This window comes from Medicago sativa, chromosome 3 (genome assembly GCF_051527215.1).
Source record: "Medicago sativa cultivar Bolivia chromosome 3, Bolivia_mono, whole genome shotgun sequence".
Taxonomy (NCBI): Eukaryota; Viridiplantae; Streptophyta; class Magnoliopsida; order Fabales; family Fabaceae; genus Medicago; species Medicago sativa.
Genome location: NC_140751.1, coordinates 30,403,480 through 30,423,866, shown reverse-complemented (window position 1 = coordinate 30,423,866; position 20,387 = coordinate 30,403,480). Strand labels below are relative to the sequence as shown.

Below are 20,387 nucleotides of genomic sequence, written 5' to 3'. Positions count from 1 at the left end.
TTTGCTCCTCAATTCAATGGCATTACAAGACTCATTCTTAGGATTATCTTTAGTATTACCTGAGAATCCGCCTTTGTTTTGTTCAGCCAACTGCTTAGCCAATTGCCCCAGTTGAGTTTCAAGCATCTTCCTAGAAGCTTCATTGTTCTTTCTTTCAGCTTCTTGACTCTTCTTCATCTCTTCAAAGTTGCCTTGAGTCATCTTCATGAAATTCATCATAGTTTCCTCAAGAGCTGATGGCTTCCTTTGTTGTTGTTGGGGAGGAGTGAGCATCTGAGAGTTCAAAGCATTGTTATTTGAGTAGCTCAGATTGGGATGCTTGTTGATGCCTGAATTGTAGTATTGATTCTGCCTTTGATAACCTCCCATGAAGTTAGCTTCTTCATTTGATCCTTCTGGAACACACTCACCGTTTGGATGTTCTTCACCACATAAGTCACACTTGATTGCAGCTACTTGTTGTTGCTTATGAGCCAAGGTGAAGCCTTGAAACTCCTTAGTTAGAGCTTCGATTTGTTTGTTCATAGCTGCTTGGTTCGCAAGGATAGCAGTTTGCTCACTCACCCCAAACACTCCTCTTTCTTTCTTCTTAGCTTCAGCACGATACTCATTTCCAGCCATGTTTTCTATCAAAGCTTGGACTTCATGATCAGTTTTGCTCTTGAGACTACCTCCCGCGGAAGCATCTAAGAACATTCGAGTGTTTGGTGTTACCCCCTCAGTGAAGATTTGGAGGTATTGCTTCTCGGTGAATTCATGATTAGGGCATCTCTTGAGAAGCAAATTGAATCGCTCCCAAGCATCATACAATGATTCACCTTCTCCTTGCTTGAAGTTAGAGATCTCCATCTTCTTTTCCCAATATTTAGACATAGGAAAATATTTCTCCAAAAACTTCAGCTCTAACTCTTCCCATGTTTGGACAGTCCTGTTTGGTATTGTTAGCAACCAATCTTTTGCTCTTCCCGTCAAGGTGAAAGGAAATAGCCTTAGCTTCTTTTGTGCTTCAGTCACGGTGGCAGGTTGCACACAAAACTCGCAGGTTTCAGCAAAGCGGCTCAAGTGTTCATGAGGACTCATAGCTTCAGTCCCATCGAATTGCTTGTCCCTCAAACCGTTGAGGACAGTTGTCTTGATGTCGAAGGCTACGGGGTTAGCTGGTTGAAAAGTGTGGGTCAGTTGACCGCGATGAGTGGCTAACCCGTAGTCTCCTAGCTTAGGTCTCGGTGGTACAACTCCTTCTCCTTCCATAGTTGCAGATTTAGGAGAAGAGACTGTTTCAGATTCACTTGAGAGTTGTTCCGGTATTTGTTCTCGAACACCCGGTGGAACGGACTGAGCTAACCTTTGCGACCGGACAGCTTTCCGAAGTGCTCTAGCAGTTCTTTCAATTTCCGGATCGTACTCTAGGTCGTCAGAGCTCTGTTTACCTCGCATAAACAACAAAATACCTTAGTAGCACTGCACAACGCAAAATAATCAAGTGAATATGAAAACAGAAAAATAAAAATAAAAAAAAACAGAAAAGTAAATTGCAAAAACCCTAAATTATAACGTAATTGCCTTGTTGAAATAATTCAACAGTCCCCGGCAACGGCGCCAAAAACTTGATAGACGTTTGGCAAGTGCACCAAATACTATCGAAGTAGTAAAAATATCGATCCCACGAGGACTGTTTTTAACTTCTATAATTCAATTTCGTTATATAATTTAGGATGTGTAAAGTTTATTTTTAGTTTGCCACTAGGCAGAAGATTTGGTTTGATTTTATGAAATCAAATAAAAGAAATTAGATTTGATTAAGAAAATAAGAGAGAAAGATGAGATCAGATCCGTCGAATCCTCTAAGTTCCCCTAATTGGTCTACTGCACCTATTTGTTATGAACCCTCTTCTAGTTTACGATGATTAACAAAATAGCCCTAATCAATCCCTTGAGTTAGGACTCTCTTCTTAAACTACAGCCCCTAATTCCTTAGGTGGTCTATTAATTCTTGAAGGTTTTACCGAACGTTAACCTATTATCACTAACAAACGATTATCTATTCCTAGACTAACCCTGTTTATTAGAACAATTCAATTAGGTCTAAGTTGAAAGCCATGGTCAGTGGTCATTCATTCTCACGAAATCAAGTTATATGTGATCAAGATATAAAAAGCATTAAGAACAATTGAATTGAATAAACTAGAATTGAATTCATAAACAAAATAGAGTTTCACAGCAACATGTGTCAATTAGGGTTACAAAGATTCATCTCGGATCTAATCTCTAAGAGATTTAGCTACTCATAATCGAGTTTACAAATAGCATAATCAATGAAATAATTAAAACATACATGAATTGGTAAAAGGATGAAGAAATCGCCCTTCTAGCCGTCTCCGATGTCTCAAAATCGCACTTTGCTCTCCAAAATCGTAACCCTTGTTCTTCAGCTTGAGTGCAGTATTTATAGAAGTTATGGGCCTGACCCATCAAAATCGCGCCGCGCCTTGTATTATGGCGTGCCGCGATTTCCCTCAAACAGGGAGGATGTAATTTTGCTTCAAAAATCGCAGCACGGCTTGAAATTGGCGTGTCGCGATTTCCTTCGAACAGACTTCAAATTTTAAGCTTATTGCACTCCAGAACAGTATAAATTGCATGAGAACTCTATCAAAATGTCACAATAAGTCCCTAATATTACGTAATGACAGGATGTCATCAAAACCCATGACCACATGTTTAAAGGGACCCAAAACTCTTACCACTTGGACTAATTCATTATTGATTTTGTTACACTTTTATTCTTGCATTGGACATTCATCTCATCATTTATATTTATTTTTATGATATTATTATAATTATAAATTTAAATAAATTCAATCTAATATATTGACACGTGTATTCATGCACACAAACTTATAAAACTTATTTAATATCTAACCCAGGCAACGCCGAGTCTCTAAACTAGTTCTATGAAAAATAAGGGTGTAAATTACGGCATCTAAGGTTCTTAAAATTGCGGCAGCTCCTAGATCGCCTACAACTGAATGTCTCTTGTGTTTTTATAGTCCAATTCTTGAGTAGAAAAATTGTGAAAGGCTTTTGGACTTGTGCTTGTCATTAATTCTTCATTTTTCTTCTATCTACTTTTTCTTTTTCTTCATTTTTCCTTTTTACGCCCTAGGTTCCTAAAACACATCAATATACTAGCAGTAACTGTGCACAACACAATAATTAACTCTAAAATAAATGGAAAACAGACTATTTAGACAATGTATTTTGCATGTTGTCATCTTATTATACGCATTTGGAAATAGCGTATATATAATAAGATTGTTTGGCAGATACTTGAGCAATTCAAAGTTTGAATTGTTGAAAAGACAACCATATGGATTATTTACAAGAACAAGAGATCTTATGCTCACATCAGAGATATGACAATTTAAAGATCGTTAGTGTGTTAGACTCTGGTTTTTGGATGTCTATATATAATACACATCCCTACTCAAGAAATTATTGTAAGTATTTATGTCACTTAGTTGTATATCTTTGAAGGTATTGAAAGACCGCTCAAGTTATATAGTGGCATAATTCAGTCATATAGTTATTTAACAACAAAGTTTATAAGATTCATTACCTTATAGATTATTGTTGTTAGATGATAGAACATGTAGAGATAAATTTTATGCTAGCTATACCACTAATCAACGACTGACACCTAAGGTTTTTCATACAGTTGTTGTCATTAAGGATGTCTGGGATTAATGGGAGTCTCTTTTATTTTATGTTCTATACATTTGGTTTGGTAATGATACAGACTTAATGTTATGATTTTCTGTAGAAATAAAGTTCATGAGGTTATGTTTGTTATAACAATTTATGTATCATTTTATGCAAATATTGAATTTGCAAACTTCGGTTTGATCTCACTAAAGTTTTCAGTTGGACCGGTTGGAAATAGGCATGATTTAGAGATCACATTACATGAAATTTCCATGTCACTCATCCATATCGATCTATGTCATCAAGTGAATTGATATGGTAGTTGTCGGGGTTCCTTCACACGTTATACGACAGTGAAGACAACCGCAGTGGTCCCATTATTAATGTACGAGGTGAACCAAATTGTAAAGTTGAAATCTAAGGATAAATAACATTCAGACGTGCTTCTAAAGAATTTTGGTATAATTATTAAGATATGCAGCCCAAGTGGGAGATTGTTGAAATATTTTATTATTTAATTATATTTCGATATCATTATGTGGGAAAATATCGTAATAATAATTATATTAGCTATTTATCAATTGTGAGCCTTATTTGATTAGTGATTAAATTACGTAATAAGGTTATTAGATTTCTAATTGAATAATTAATTAAATATTTAATTAGTTGATATGGACTGGATATGAGTGGATGTCTAGATGACCCATTAACAGAATAATAGAGAACCCTAATGGTCATCCAATATAAAAGAGGATATGGTTCGCAATACACCATACACGACAAACTTTCACTTCTCCCCATCTGAAGAGAAACTTAAGGCATAAAGGTACCGGTTGAGGAAGAACCAAATCATCCGCCACTAACTCTATTGTGTGTTTCAGATCATCTCGTCTCTTTGGTTATCATCGTTGATGACAGGGCTGCACCAAAGCTTGATCCATGTATTCCTAATACCTTTAATTGTTAATATCATTGATAAATCAAACATGTTGTAGATCCGATTATTTTCAATATTTTAATTGCTTCCGCTATTGATTCATAATGATTGAACATGTTTATTTAGACCTAAATTTCTAACAGGGATAGCAAAGAAAGCTATGCAACTGTCTCGTTTTCAAGCTATTGGTGTTGACGTTGAAGCCACATTTGCTCTTTTAGGTACCAAACATTTTTCTTAGCTAATTGGCTTCTGATATTGAGCGAGATTCAACCGCGGAACAAGCATGGAACCGGCTGTTCAATATTTTTTATGATAAAAAAAATGCTAGGGCTCTCTATCTAGAGTAAGAATCGTGGAACAATTTTCAGATGCCTCCACCTACAGTCAACATCTCCAATCACTATCTGATCAACTCTCAAATGTCGGTGCTCCCGTGTTAAATGAAAGGTTGGTACTTCAACTCATCTCTGGCCTCACTGATGCATATGCCACAATCACTCGCAAAATCGTCACCGAGACTCTCTTCCCCCATTTTACAAAGCTCGTTCCATAATTATACTAGAGGAAACAACCAAAGCTTATGCCTATATAAAGGGAACTCCACTACAATTCCAAGTAAGTTTACTCTTTCCCTAAGACATCTCTTCCTCCTTATTCCCCATCTGACTTGGAGGTCAGAGTTCATGTGCAGGTATCACCCCCTTCCGTCTCACCGGAAACTGGGCTTTCACCATGGATTCTAGTGAGCTCCTCGTTAGTGGAACACCTTCTTCATCAATGTGAGCGTTATATTATCGTCCTCAAGATAACATCGTTCTAGGACATAACAATGTGGCATACAATTCCTAATATATATATCAGGCTTGGTAACTTATACCAACCTAAAAATATGAAGATTTAATTTATCAAGTGTACATATTTTTATATGGACAAAAAAACATTCATCTTTATTATTTAAAACTAGTAACTTGAGTTACTTTTGTTTAGGGGTGATTGCGGTGGGGGTTTTAAGGGTAAAAGTCATCCAAATTATATCCTAACTATGTTGGCTCTATTATTCGAGATTGTATTAGTTTGAAAGGTAGTTTTCGTAGTTTAAATTTTTTGCATGTTAGGCGTGAAGCCAACCAAGCTGCTCATTATTTAGCTAAATATGCTCTTAAGAATTTAGATTGCATATGGATCGAAGAAACTTCACCTTGTATTTCTGCAGTCTTGGCTTTTGATTTATTGCCATACTTTCATTAATGAATTTGTCTTTAACGTCAAAAAAAAATTCATCCAAATTATAAGATAAAAAAGCATGCAGTTTGGTTTGATTTGGTTGACTTTTAAAATAAAATCTGAATCAAACCAAACCAAACTATTGCGATTTGGTTTAGATCGGTTGTTGCGGTTTTTTTTCGAGACAATACAATTTTTTTTTTCAACATTACAATTTCATTTTCGACCAAAAAAATTTCCCAACTACATAGACCAAATTTAAAACGTGAACAAAAAGTAATCATATTTTGTAAGAAATACAAAAGATTAAGATTTAAACATTCACTAAAATTTCAAGTAAAACATGAATACATTTTTGAAATAAAAAACAAAGGAGAAACTTATCAAGAGAAAAAAAATGTCATTTTATAAAAGTTTTCATTAAGCTTCTATAAGTATTGGTCTAGGTGTCATGTGTTTAATTAGTGTTTTTCTTATGTTGCGGTTTGGTTTGGTTTGGTTTGGTTGGTAAAATAAAAACCGTAAACCAAACCAAACCATATGGTTGAGTAAAAAAATCATTCGAATACATCCGAACCAAATGTGATTTTTTGCGGTTGCGGTTTCAGTTTGAGTTGGTTCGGTTTACGATGTTTCTATTAGATTGGTTCGGTTTTGAACACCTCTGCTTTTATTTTATTTTATATTTTTCTTTTCTTAATTATATAAATACTAACCCATTAGTGTTTATCTCAGGTGCGTTCGTATATCCATATACCAAGAGATTCAAGACCTTTCTTCTACGCTGTGATCGCACAATCAAACCATTGAGGTAGGTATCTTTCCTTTCCCATTGCAATCAAAGACACTTTTATTTATTTTAGTTTTCAAAACTTCGGGACACTGAATTGTTTCTAATTCACAGATTCTTTCTGAGACAATGAAGCGAGCAAATAACAAGGATCGCCTCGGTGACCTACCCGATTCTCTCTTACTTGTCATATTGTCGTTTTTGGACGTCAAATACGCCGTTCAAACTTGCATACTGTCCAAGAGATGGAAGAATCTCTGGAAGCATCTTCCAACCCTAACATTAAGTTCTTCGTCCTTTAGGAATTACAAGTGTTTTATAAAATTCATGCTTCGTATTTTGTCTCTTCGCAGAACGTCAACAGCATTGCACACACTCGATTTTCAGCGCCACGGTTATTGGGGGCCTTACCTACTCAGAAGCAGTGGCGGAGCCAGGAATTTTATAGAGCCTGGGCAAAAAGTTTATCGCAAATTCATATGTGACATAATATATATAAATAGTCATAAATCAAAATAAAATAGGTTCGTCATTTTTTCAACAAAAGTACAATTTTAAATAAGAAAGATGAAATATAACATGCCAATAGCGTGCTAAATAAAATTAGGCGGTAAATGCCCTTTCCGCGACCTCTTCCGAGTGAATGTTCGAATAATTTTAAGTAGGAAAAATGGCATTGGACTGGGCTTTTACAAAGCAAGCAGCAGTAGAGCCTGGGCTACAGCCCAGCCTAGCTGGGTGGTGCCTGCGCCACTGCTCAGAAGGGTTGTCAAATATGCTGTTTCACGCAATGTCCAACGGTTACGAATTGAAATTAACGCCACTCGTGATATTCAACGATTTCCACCTTGCTTTTTTTCATGTCACACTTTAACTTCTCTTGAACTTTATGTTGATCACCATATTTCTTTTCGTGCACAATTTCCTAATACACTTCATTTGCCTGCATTAACCACCTTGTCTTTAGAGTACTTTGTTTTTCATGATGGCGGTAATGGCTGCGCCGAGCCTTTTTCTGAATTAAGCAGGTTGAATACTTTGGTCATTCGGAATTGTAAAGTTCTTGATGCACAAAACCTCTACATATCAAGTGCTACACTTGCCAATTTTACTATAGAAATGGATCCTATAGCAAAGTTGAGTTAGACAGTCCAAGTCTTTGTAGCTTTGATTTTACGGGCATTCCTGTTCAAAAACTATGTGGAAGCAAGTGCAATCTCTCTTCTTTGAAAGATGCAAGTATTAATGTACCAATGGGGTCATTTAGTCTCGTGGATACTCCATTGGTTCTACTCCAATGGCTGGTCGAGCTCACTAATATAAAATCATTGATAGTCCCTTCAAGTACTCTTCAGGTATCGTAAAACATGTTTGGTTGGTTTGATAGATTTTTGTAACAATTCATTGAGCATACATTTCGATTGCTAGAAATGGCATAGCGAATGGAGTGGAATGAAATAAAATAACCTAATTAGGTTTCTAGTACTATAGGGCCTGCTTGGTTTGAGAATATTTTAGGCGTTTCATTTTAGTTTTTACTCTATTATCTACTAAACTAAAGAAGAAAATTAATGTCCGTAGAAATTACCATTTTGCCCTTCTGAAGGGCATTTTGGTAATCCTATAATTTGAGAGAAGGGCATTTTGGTAAAATCAACAGGTATGTTTGTGAGAAAAGAGAAAAGAGAGAAACGGGAACAGAGAAAGAGCTGAAAGAGAGGGGTCGACGGAGAGGAGAGGGGCGAAAGAGAGAAAGGGTCGCCGCCGTCGACCTTGCCGTCCAACACTCCGATCTACACCGATTTGCATCAGAGGTATCCTCTTCATTGTTATTTTCCCCCTCTCCCTCTGTTCTGTACGCGTTTCTCCCTTTCCTCCTTCAACCCACCACCGCCGTCTACCAATTTTCCGGCCGGCTCCGATCTGTTGTTCCGTTTTGTTTTGTTTTTCATGAATCTAAAGTCATGCATGTCCTCTATTGGTAATTGGAATAGGATTAAGAGCTGTTTGCAATCTAAAGTGATCCTCTTCGGGTTTATATTTTTTATTGAATTTATGTTCTTGATGTTGAATTATTTTCTGGGTTATTATCAAAATTCAAACTTGCATGTGATTTATGTTTGGGGTTGAAATTTTGTTTCTGGTAGATTGTGTTCATCACAACAAATATTAGGTTTGAAATAGAAATCTTGGGGTTTTATGTTCTTGATGTTGATTGCTTTTCTGGGTTATCATCAAATATGAATTTGAATGTTGTTTTGGTTCTGTTTGTGATGCAGGGATTGTGGAAAACAAGTGTATTTGGGTATGTATTAATATTTTGATATAAGACCAGTTACATATGTGGTAGTTAAAAGTGGCTTTAAAAATTGTTTTATTATTAAAATTGGTATAGAAGCAGACATGATGTTTTTGTTATTGAATTGGTTTTTTTTTTGATTTTGTTTGAAGATTTGTTTTTAAGTGTGTTAAAAAAGCATTGCCTGTTAAAATGAATGCTCAAATTTCTTCTGTTTCTGTATTTGCAGTCAATATGCTTCAATCATGAAAGATATGCCGTAGATCCAGTTAGAAATTTAGAACTCCATCATAAGTAATCTCTGTAGTCTCATTGCTTTCACGCTATATTCAGAGAAACTTAGATGTTAATATTATGATGTTAACTGGATTGGATCAGCTCTAATTTCCCTAACTTTCTTTGAATTTGATTCACACATCTCTGATATTATGTTAGACTTTCTTTCATTCATTCATATAGTAAAAAAATGAATTTAGTAAAATTATAGTATCTTTTTTATTCAAAATTATGTCTGACATTATGTTACACAGAATTATAGTATCTTTTTTCTTTAAACAAGTGACCCTTTCACTCAATTGTCTCAATTATAGTACACCATATGTGATTGTCTCAATTGTTATATGAGTGTATGTTTTAAAGGTTGATTAATGTTTTCTTTTGAGTTATTTGTTTTAGAGGTTCTTTTGATTTATTATGTAAAATAAATTATTTACTTCTTATTGCAAAATTATGAATCTGACCTCATCATTACCATTGAGGATAACTAAAGCCATGTATATACTTCCTTCTTTATGCTCCAAAATTTCTGATAAAAAATAGCCTCAGGTTTCATGTTTTTTTATGGCTTGGTTGATTTCTTCCTCTGGAAACTCCATCTTTAATAATTTCTTCAAATTATCAGTGATTTTCCCTTGAACACTTGAGTAGACTCCTCAGTGTTATTTAGATTGCTTGAAGTGAAGATGTCTTGAAAATGTCTGATTAGCATGTTCCTAATTTCTGCGACATTAGTAGCAACACCATTAACATCATTGTGAATCTCAATTTTACTTTTATTATGTCTTTGACATGACTTTGATCAGTATTTTTAACACCATTTTGAAGCCAAGATGATTTTGCTCTTTGACTCCACCATCTTCGTTATCCAAAATATTGTCCAGATGAGTTTCTAACTCTCTGGCTCTATCAATTACCTTTTCAGTTTGGATTTTAGTGTGAAGATTAGTAAGTTGTTTTGAGTCCTTCTGATGTTACTTGGGATGTACTAAAAGCATAGTGGGTTCTGCTTCTATAAGTTTAGGACTTGAGGATATATAGGATTAAATTGTATGATTCTTCCCCATTTTTCTTGCTTTAATTACATTCTTATTTGCATTTCATTAATTGAAATTCTAAATTATGTTTTTCTCTAATATTACTTGGCAGGCTTATAGAGTTGTTGATGAAGGTTAGGAATGAGGTAAGTCTTTTGATCAGCCTACAAAATGTTAGTCTATGTATAGTTCTAAGAGAATTCAAAATTCAGTTTTGCTTATATGTTGCTTGATTTTATGTGTTTCTGAAGGTTAGGTTGAAAAAGATTGTTGTTGTTATTTTAGTTCCTATTTTTTTTGGTGACAGGAGATGGAGTAGAGAAAGTTGAAGAAGGTACTGAACAAAGTAATGAAAAGAAACAATCTAACTTTAGACATAATTATCATGATATGGTAAATATTACTTTATATGTTATCTGAATTTGAATAATCATTGTTTTTAGCTTCTATTCTTTGGGTGCAGGATTAAGATCTAATATTCAAATATGGAGGCTATATTTGTTATACTTTGCTATGATACTTAAAAATTATTTTAGAGTGATTTATTTGAATTATTTTAGAGTGATTTTCTTATTGCATAAAGTTTCAACTTTGAAGGCAAGCACTTTCCAATGCTCAATGTTGTTTGGTTTGCGCCTCTTCAAAATTGATTGGTTTGACTATAAATATTTGTTATAAGAATATTTTTTACAAATTATTGCAAATTGATCATGGCTGCATCAAATTTATGATCATTTCGTACAAGATATTTTTGTGGCCTTGGCGCAGATATAGCTTTTTCTCTGAATTTGGTTCATTTGACTGAGGTCAGTAGAAACACAGTGTATTGAGGTTTGGTTGATGGATAATGTGACAAAGGAGATGAGAAAGAAACTAGGAAGTTGTTAGTTATGTGATAATGTTAGTGTTTTTTCTTTTGAGTAAAATGTTAGTGATTTCATGATATATAAGGTTTTGATGTTTATGGTTCAGAAATTGTTGGATGCAGTGGTTTGAAATAAGCAGGATTCGAAGTTATCATGATGTCTCATTTTTTTGAAATGGTTTTTGAAGAATTAGCAATTGATAGCAGAATTGAGGTTCTTAAATGTCTAATATTTTCCAGAAATTTGACCACTTGCTTTTATGGAAGTGGTTGCTGCAGATTGGTTGAGATCTGACAGAAGGGAAGATGATCTTGGTGGCCGTCCTGGGAGCATTGTGCAGGTTGACTTTGGTGTTTTGGTTCTTAATTTTGATTATATTTAGCCATCAAGTAATTACTTACATATATTTTTTTTATGTTATGAAGAAAAATCAATTTAATGAATTTTGATTAAATGTTAAATTCTGGTCAATAGATGGATGATTGGTTCTTGAAATGAGATGTGAAATGGCACATTATGTTTATCCTCACAATTTTGTTTTGCAGCTGATAGATGCTCATTTCGTTTCATATTTTTACAATACATTTTATGTTGCATTGTTGATCACACTTTCTGGTGGCTATCCAGGAAATTGTAATTCCTACCTTTGAGGCATCTGATCTAGAACAAGTATGTAAAGGATCAAATTTTTATTACTGTTTCAAAATAATTGAGTAAAAATGGTATATAGATATTTCGTAACAAAATATGCTGATTTCCATGTCATATATCCGTTGCAACTTTCGAGTCACAGACACTCTGGCATGCAATTGAAAAAAATGACCTTATCATCATTCATTCATTGCTTTGATTGCATTTTTAAGCTCAAAATGTCCTGTATCTTCCAGAATTTCCAATCCAATATGAGTTTTGAATTTTCAAAATGGGGTTTTAAAAAATATTGAATTTGATAACAAATTAAGTGTGAAAGAGATGGAAAAATATATAAAGTTAAAGCTTCTAAAAGTTGCTAAAGAATTTGTTGTTTTTGCTCTTCTTTTGTTCAATGTTTGAAATTTGGTGTCTCTTTTTCCATGGTTTCAATGTTTTCAGAACATGCTGCTGCTTGCAATCTATCAGCTGAATCAATATCTTTGTTACTTCTAAATTATGGGTTATTGATAATCATCATGAGCTCATTGTTCCTGCTCTGCAGAAATCTCGAAGGTAATTAAAAAAAAAACTTCAATAATTAGCTATATTTGTAGTTTTGTTCATGAATTATGAATATTGATTTGAATGTATACGTGTTTGTTTTTGCAGGACTCTTCAACTAAAATACTTAGACCTTATTTTGATCCATTGGCCAATTACTAAACCAGGTGAAGTTAAATACCCTATTGAAGTATCAGAGATTGTGGAATTTGATATGAAGGGTGTGTGGACATCATTTGAAGAATGTCAAAAACTTGGTATATATGAGATATGGATCATCCTGTAACAACATATATAAAAGAGAGCCTACAAAGTAACCTACTACAAATATAAGTTACACCTCAAGGTAACTTATATTTCATTAAAAAACTTATATATAATCACAGTTTAAATATTTTCCAATCATAACAGTATTTTTCTTTAAACGGCTTGAAATTTTATATCAGTTTGATGAATACCTTTGATAATTAGTGTCTATCGCTGAGTATGGTTTATGTGTTTACGAATTGAGGTTCTAAGATAAATTGAAGAAATAATAGTTGTTAGCTTATGTAACTATCAGAATAAGTATTCTATTTTATGCATCAGACCTCTCCTTATATGTGTAACATCCGGAAGCACATACATAAAGTATAGCATCTCTAACTACCATGATTAGTATTCATAAAGTAATCGTATCTTGGCAGATAGAATAGTATATCTCTCATGAAAAACATGAGCAATATTTGAGACCATGCACCTATATAATAAGCACATATAACTTTTTGAAAGCAACAACTTTGCTTTCCGGCGTCTCAAACGTGGTTGACTTCACTGCTGTCTCAGAATATATATCAACCTTTTTCTATAGCTACCTCTTCTGCAGGTTGTTTATAATTTTACATACAGTTCAGAGTCATTACTGTAATATGTGGCTCAGCTGCATCAGAATTCATAATAGCATGTTCTCTACCCCAGCCAACAACCAAGATAAATAAATTTATTTACTTTACCATTTTGTTGACCGATGCAAATTGCTTTGTTTTTGTTGTTTTACTTGACTTTTTTTACTCTCAAATATAAGCAATCTTCAATCACATGCACTGTATTTGTTGTTATTGTTTCTATAATGCCCTTCATCGGTGCTAGCAGACAATTGAAATTAGAATGACACTTAGTTTTGTAGACAATTGATATCCATTTTCACTGTATTTTCGGGAATGTGCTTATAAAAATTCATTTGTCTAATGGCTAATTAGAGTAGTTAATGTAGTTAAGAGTTGTTATAGTCAGTCAGTTAGTTAGAGAGTATGTGTGTAAATAGGAGAACACATTATAAAAGTTCCGCATTGATCTCGGTGAAGAAAAAGATGTGGTAAACTTACCAGGCAATTTTTTAACTGTTGTCCATGATTATTATATTTTACATACTTATTCTGAAAGTATTTTCATTTTCATAGTGGATAAGGCTGTGCTGGAAGATGATTATCTTGATCATCGAACATTACCTCTTCGAGATATTAGTAGACATGCAGAATGTATGGAGCGATCGGCGGTGAGTATTCTCAACTATAATTAGTGTGTTACATTGCTAGCATTCAAGGGCTATTAATGAGTAGTTCTAATTTCCAAATTAATGTTTATAATTTGGATTTCTCTTCTGAAACACTATTGTCTTCTTTTAAATTTTCTTCTCCAGGTGCTCTTCTGGGCCGTTCATTATTTCCTCAATCCGTCTCTTTTAAGAAGAAAGCAGCTACCACCAAAACTGTTGGTAAGAAGGCAGCGGGTTTAGCTCTAAAAATAGCCATGCGATGACCTCTTTTATGCCTTCTCCGTTATTAGATTCCGGTAGTTCTATTCTATGATCCAAGAATCTATAATGTGCCGTTCTAATTTGCAAGTCAAATTTGATAATTTCTATCACTATTATGAAACATTGTTGTTTTCTTTTAAATTATCTTCTACAGTTTCTCCTATCATGGGTAGTTCATTATTTTCTCAATCTATCTCTTTTATGAAGAAAGCAGATGCCCCTAAGAGGTTGGTACGCGCATCCAAGCCACCGGCTGCCTCCAAAACTGTAGGTGGTAAGAAGACAACAGACAATGGCTCTAAACATAGTCATGCCACGAGCTTATCTAAGCCTTCTTGGTCATTCGATTCCGATAACTCTAAAATCCAAGAATATATAGTGGGTAGTTCTAATTTGCAAATCCAAAGGATTTCCCTTTCTGTTTTCTTCTCATTCATTATATATTATATATGTGTGTCTAAACCAATTAGTAAATGTCACACAAGCATGTCCTGAACCAGGAAAGGTTAGTTGTAATGGAAATATGATGTGAAGTGGTAGTCTTTTAGTGTCTATACCGTGAGTATGGCTCTCAATTGAGTCCTTGAAAAGTAATGTGTAAGATTTATGTGAGTTTATGTTAATTATTTTTGGTTTCTTATGAGTGAGGCAATCCAGTTTCGGAAGTTTTGTTACTATCAAAAAAATTGGGTTGAAGCTATGTGTTTATATATGTGCTGTTTGGAATGTGTTAAATTAATTCTTTTCCTCTTTCTTTTCCACTTCACCAACACTCACCAATTCTGCATGACAAAATTTTTTTCTTAGCAGAGATGTGAGTCTAACTGAGTCTATTTGTTCTCCTGTTATCTCTATTTGATCCTTGCTATCTGCTTTTATAGCTGCACTTTCCACTCCTGAATATTTCTGCACATGATTAGTTTGGACTTTGGATAATTAAGCTATGGTTTTGAACTGATTTTGAATTAAAAATAATTAATGGTGACAAAATCAGTGAATTTTATTACCTGAAACTCCAACTGCAATCTTCATGGCTTTGGACCTTGATTTTTGGTTGTTCATTGACACCTTGATCACTATCTTTTGCTGCAAACATTTCACAATCAAAGATATATAATTAACTTTTGTTTTGAAAGTCACCACCAACTCTCTAGCTCATCAAGTCATAGAAACTAACATATCATGTGAACTAATAAAGAAGATTAATATACTAATCTTTTCTTCGAAAGTTTTGGTGGACTTTGTTAAGTTTTTCAAATATTGTTCACTTATTATAATGATACAAATATAAACAAAAATATCAATCATAAGCATTCTTCTCCCTCTTTCCCTACATTTTCCCTCTCAATTTCCAAGCAAAGGATATATAATAGAAGGTACGTTAATTGAATTTATATTATATATATGTAAGAAATGTACTAACTATATATTTTAAATAAAGGAGGTAACACTACTTAGCAGGAGTTAAATTATTCATTACCTTAGCCATAATACTTATGAGATATAAATAAATGGATTAGAAGAAGCTTTGTTACCGTGCTATATGTGATTATTTGATTCATAGCAGGAAAATCAGAACAGTGTTTGGTTTACATTTTACGATCTTTTACCAATTATTCAGATTTACATTTCAAATTGTGCAGGTTGAGATTGTGATAGGACTTGAGGAGGAATTTGGCATTAGTGTGGAAGAAGAAAGTGCCCAGACCATCACCACCATTCAAGAAGCTGATGACATGATTGACAAGCTTCTTGAGACCAAGGCTTAAACTAGCAAAGAGGAGGCCTTACATGGGCTGGATATATGATTTTGAAATTCTTATGTTCTAAGTTAATTAAACACTAAACAGTTACTTGAAGAGCATGGTCACACAAAAATTATTTAAGTGAGGGTGGTGGGTTGGATTGGCCATCCATCCTGTTTTGTAGTTTGTCTTTCTTGATCTTCATTTCATTAATAAAGGGAAGTTTAGACTAAGTGGATTCTTTGATAATCAAATATGTAAAGCAAATTGAAATTCATCTCAAGTTTTGAAAATAACAATGCATGTAAATGTAAGCACCCCTTTTAAGGTGTGAGTCATTGCATGACTTTTACTCTTAAAAACTCTAGCAAGGTGAGAGTAACCCTAATTTTTTTTTTATCGATTCCTACTTGAATATCATTTTAGCTTGATTGTCCAATGTGTATCATATAGAAGGTTTAGGACTTCCAAATTCAAGGAACATGAGTACATGAGAGTGACCATCATATGTCTCTTGAGCTTAGGACTTTTACTCATCAAAATTATTGTGCAACAAGGGAAAATAAGAGATAAACTTAGGGTATGTTTGGTATCACGACAAGTGTGTCGGAATCAAGGCATCCGCCATGATTCTCTCACACACACACTGTAATACCAAATATATACTTCATGCTTTGCAAGTAGATTTTCACTACTTTATTTGATTGAATTAAAACGGTAAGTTTGAGGCACAAAACGAGACATTTGAGCTTAGTATTTGCATTCGGGTTATCCAAATTTTGACAATCTCAACTAATGATACTCAATACTCTTAGCAGTAGACCGGGAAACCATGACTTTGCCAGTAAAAAATGCTGAAACCGTAGGTTTGAGCTTACATTTGCAGTGTTATTTTTTGCCACTTGCATGGCTACACATTAATTGTCATTCCGATCCTAATCTTCCAAGTTTAACAACCCTAACGTGCACTCCATCATGGGTGTAATTGCGAGAGCATATATTTAATTAATTCCGAGAGCATATCATAAACATTGACACCATAATTGCCTTGCCTTTATCATCCGCAGCCAATGAATTAATTCCTCCTTAATACAATAATTTATACTAAAAGTGCATAAATACTAATATCTCGAGTTTCCCTTCAAAAAAAAAAAAACTAATATCTCGAGCTTGATAGAATTATAAAATACGATAAAAAAATTCCTCTCATGACTATATGGTTAAATGTGATCCCATAACCGGTTAAACTAGATGAGATCCGAACCATCTTAGACAATTGAAAATTAAATAATCTAACGTGCGTACACACACAAATATATATATATATATATATATATATATATATATATATATAGTTTTATTTTTTCTCAAAAAATCCTTCAATTATTGATAATTTATTGAGATTTTAAATAATAAATCAGAAGTATTTATTTTTTAATAAACATCAAAGGTTTGATTTTAACAAAATCAAACCTTTGATGTTTGGCTGTTATATTGTCTGAAGTCTTAAAATAACTAAATTCCGTATATTTGCTATGTGCAGTAGGTGTTACTGAAATTTTGTGATATATGAGGTGAGATTTGATAGCAATCAAGCTTTCAAGAATTGGGAAATTGACCTACAATGCAAAGTGCCCAATTTGGGCTGCTATCTATAGTAAGAAAAAATAATGTAGACTGCAGGACCATATAGAAAAAGGTTGGTCATGATATACGTATGTTGTGATGTGTGATTGTGTGTAACTTTATGCAGATGAAGTTTTGCATTTGTATTTTGGTTTTTCTTACCACAAAGTTTAAATAATTTTTTAAATATAACTCATTCAAACATATAACAAAGAATTTTAAAATACGGATAAATTTTAAAAAAAAAAAAAATGTGACCGACCTCAACCATTTCTTTAGAAGGTATATCTAAGTGATTCGATGGTTCATCCAAAACAAGTAGAGTTGATGGTTGATCATTGGTGTATTAAGAATACTCAAAGAATATTTTCTTGATAGGATTTAGTATTGAACCTCTAACATATGGCTACTTTCAGTATTTGCATCTGCTCGAATCAATATGGAGTATTCTTAAGTAACTAAACTCTTATTGATAAGTTACAACTGTGAGTGTAATCCAAATGCTAATGTCAAATGTCAAGATTGTAAATTTGCAATTGAAAATGCTAAACATGAGTAAATGCCAAAACTGCAGATGAAAGTGTTGATTATGAAGCATATGCCGAAACTGCAAAAGAAAATGCTGATCATGAAGCAAATGTTGAAATTGCACAAGATGTTTGAGAAAACAAGTTCGATGAAAGCTGAGAATGCAGACCATGATAAGACTTAAGACTATTTCGAAAGCGCAAGAAAATGAAATGACAATTTCGAAGACATCCGAAACCGAACATGTTAGAGCAACTGTGGTGGAAAATTTGGAAACTCAAAGTAATGTAAATTTTGTTGAAAAAATGATGGTGGATAGCTTGACAAATGTTGGTAACACATGCTCTGATAGTGAATTTAATCTTGAACCAAGGAGGAGATCTAATGTTTGTGCAATATTCCGTAAGATGCTCATTTTTCCTTTGGAACAAATTTTTTAAAGGATACGTTATTCAAACCGTCGATTATATATGCTTTAATTTTCATTTAGCAACCATACTTCAAAAATTTAAATATTAATTAGTCACCACTTTATATACACAGGAATCGGTGAATAACTCATTAGCGAACCTGAATATCCATATGTTGATAGCGAAATAAGAAACAATAACTTAGCATTAGCATTATTGGGAGGTTATTATGATTTTGTGGAAGTATCAGATTCGTGTCACTAAACCCATTACCATCCCTCTAAAAGGCCTTGACATGACTATCTAAATCCTCAAGGAATAAAGCTTTGAACCACTATCTTAACTCTCAAGTGACATGGAAAAACCATGGTCATCATATATCTTTGTTGCGATTTGTGATTGTGTGTAAATTATTACAGATAAGGTTTTTTATTTGTATTTTTGTTTCTCTTATCAAAAAGCATGAATAATTTTATGTAACCAATATTTAACAACTTAGTATCTAATGGATTATATGAGATCAAATACTTAGTTTGTAACAGTATTTATTAGCGGATACTCGAACTATAACGTTCGCTTCAACCATAAAAAAAATAAAAAAATTGCGTAAGATCCATAAAGAGTGTTACAAAGAAACTTCTCTCCATTCCCCTTTATTTTAGGATTCAAATAAATTTAGATGTTCAAAATTGGCTATAGTAATTATCATCCATTATTTGACAATTTTCTTTTATTCTTGGTTTTTGACTTTAGAGGATGTGGAGACACACAAGACATATAATTGCAAGGTAACAACTGCTGACATGAGGAATGCTGAGAAATCTTTAGGTGGTGAATGGTCTGACTTCGTCATAGACCGCGACTTACAAGAGGGTGACAAGTTGATCTTTGATTTGAAAGATCCACCAACCAAAATGTACGTCAGACACATCCGCGACCAGTAAACAACGAAAGGTAGTGGTTACTTTTGGAATTGAAGATGATGAGGCCATTTTGGAAATTTAACTTTGTAATCCATCAAACACAACTACTTTAGAATCTATGTTGTATAACTTCTGTTTTGGTTTCGTTTATGGTAGACCTATCTAGGATTTGATATGTTATGGATCATGATTTTTTATATTTATATGCATGTAATATCTATATTTCGAATCAGTTTACTTTTAAGCGTATTAACAAATATGTGTTTGCCAACAAAATTATCCGAAAAAAAGCAATCCACCCCGTGCGAAGCACGGGTTTGTAACTAGTTTTTCTTAAAATGCTTCCTTTTTTATTATAGTTCTAATTTTTCTAAAAAAGAAAAAATTACGTTCATTAAATTGATCCTAACTTTCATTCTGGACCACTCTCCTTAGTTCCTGATTTATTGAAGGTTGAGTTCTCTTCCTTGTGTAACTTGAAATTACTGAAAGTAAAAGTGCTCGGACCTCCATCCATAGTGCTGAATGGAATAGTGGACTTTTTGCTTCAAACCGCACCGTCTGCGAAGGTTCATATCATACATTGATTAAGGTAATTGTGCACTAAACTTGTTATAAACACAATTTTGTGGTTTAGTGTTTGCTTTCTAATGTGTTTTTGTTTCACTCGGTCTCTCTTTTATAACTAATTATGGTGGAGAATTTTTTTAATTGTATATTAACATGATTGGAACTAGTCTCAACTTAAGTAGAGCTGTCAATCTGATGGGGCTTCAACATTTAGGCCCCAGCTCACATGTTAAGGGGGCTTAAAAAGCAGCAAACAAAACAGGCCCCATTTCACATAGGCCCCAAATATGCTAAGCCCATTAAATAAACAATAGGCCCCAAAGGGCTAAAAGCCCCAATTTTTAAATAAAAACTCTCTTTTTTTGTCAGATTTTTAGTTGATGGCTGTGGTCAACACCTGGTCAACGCCGGAGCAGCCTGTGATCTGGCGGCGGTGCTCCGGCAATTCACGGCGGCGCT

The 20,387-nt window shown here is 33.8% G+C and overlaps 1 protein-coding gene, 1 long non-coding RNA gene, 1 other non-coding gene and 1 pseudogene across 3 annotated transcripts; 3 read left to right on the top strand and 1 right to left on the bottom strand.

Moving 5' to 3' along the window:
* The first annotated feature begins 751 nt into the window (after positions 1–751).
* On the top strand, positions 752–857 carry LOC146937059 (small nucleolar RNA R71). The gene has a single exon (XR_015033791.1). It is a non-coding gene; the product is annotated as a small nucleolar RNA R71 (small nucleolar RNA).
* Positions 858–6,787: 5,930 nt separating this feature from the next.
* LOC146937056 (putative F-box/FBD/LRR-repeat protein At1g78760) lies at positions 6,788–19,945 on the top strand (annotated as a pseudogene).
* Positions 8,027–14,766, top strand: LOC146937058 (uncharacterized). Its single transcript, XR_015032998.1, has 11 exons — positions 8,027–8,033; positions 8,298–8,473; positions 8,939–8,964; positions 10,384–10,417; positions 10,579–10,664; positions 11,404–11,806; positions 12,230–12,343; positions 12,440–12,677; positions 13,771–13,865; positions 14,010–14,194; positions 14,281–14,766. It is a non-coding gene; the product is annotated as an uncharacterized LOC146937058 (long non-coding RNA).
* LOC146937057 (heavy metal-associated isoprenylated plant protein 16-like) lies at positions 14,787–15,615 on the bottom strand. Its single transcript, XM_085757368.1, has 3 exons — positions 15,607–15,615; positions 15,134–15,212; positions 14,787–15,022 (listed from the first exon to the last, which is right to left on the bottom strand). Exons 1-3 carry the CDS (start codon positions 15,613–15,615, stop codon positions 14,862–14,864), a joined length of 249 nt encoding a protein of 82 aa, XP_085613494.1. The 3' UTR covers positions 14,787–14,861.
* Positions 19,946–20,387: the final 442 nt, after the last annotated feature.

Bases quoted from the DNA above. Each gene is read 5' to 3' on its own strand.
- LOC146937057 (XM_085757368.1), bottom strand. The intron at 15,023-15,133 runs GTAATAAAATTC...AGAAATATTCAG, and splicing joins GATTGCAGTTGGAGTTTCAG to GAGTGGAAAGTGCAGCTATA.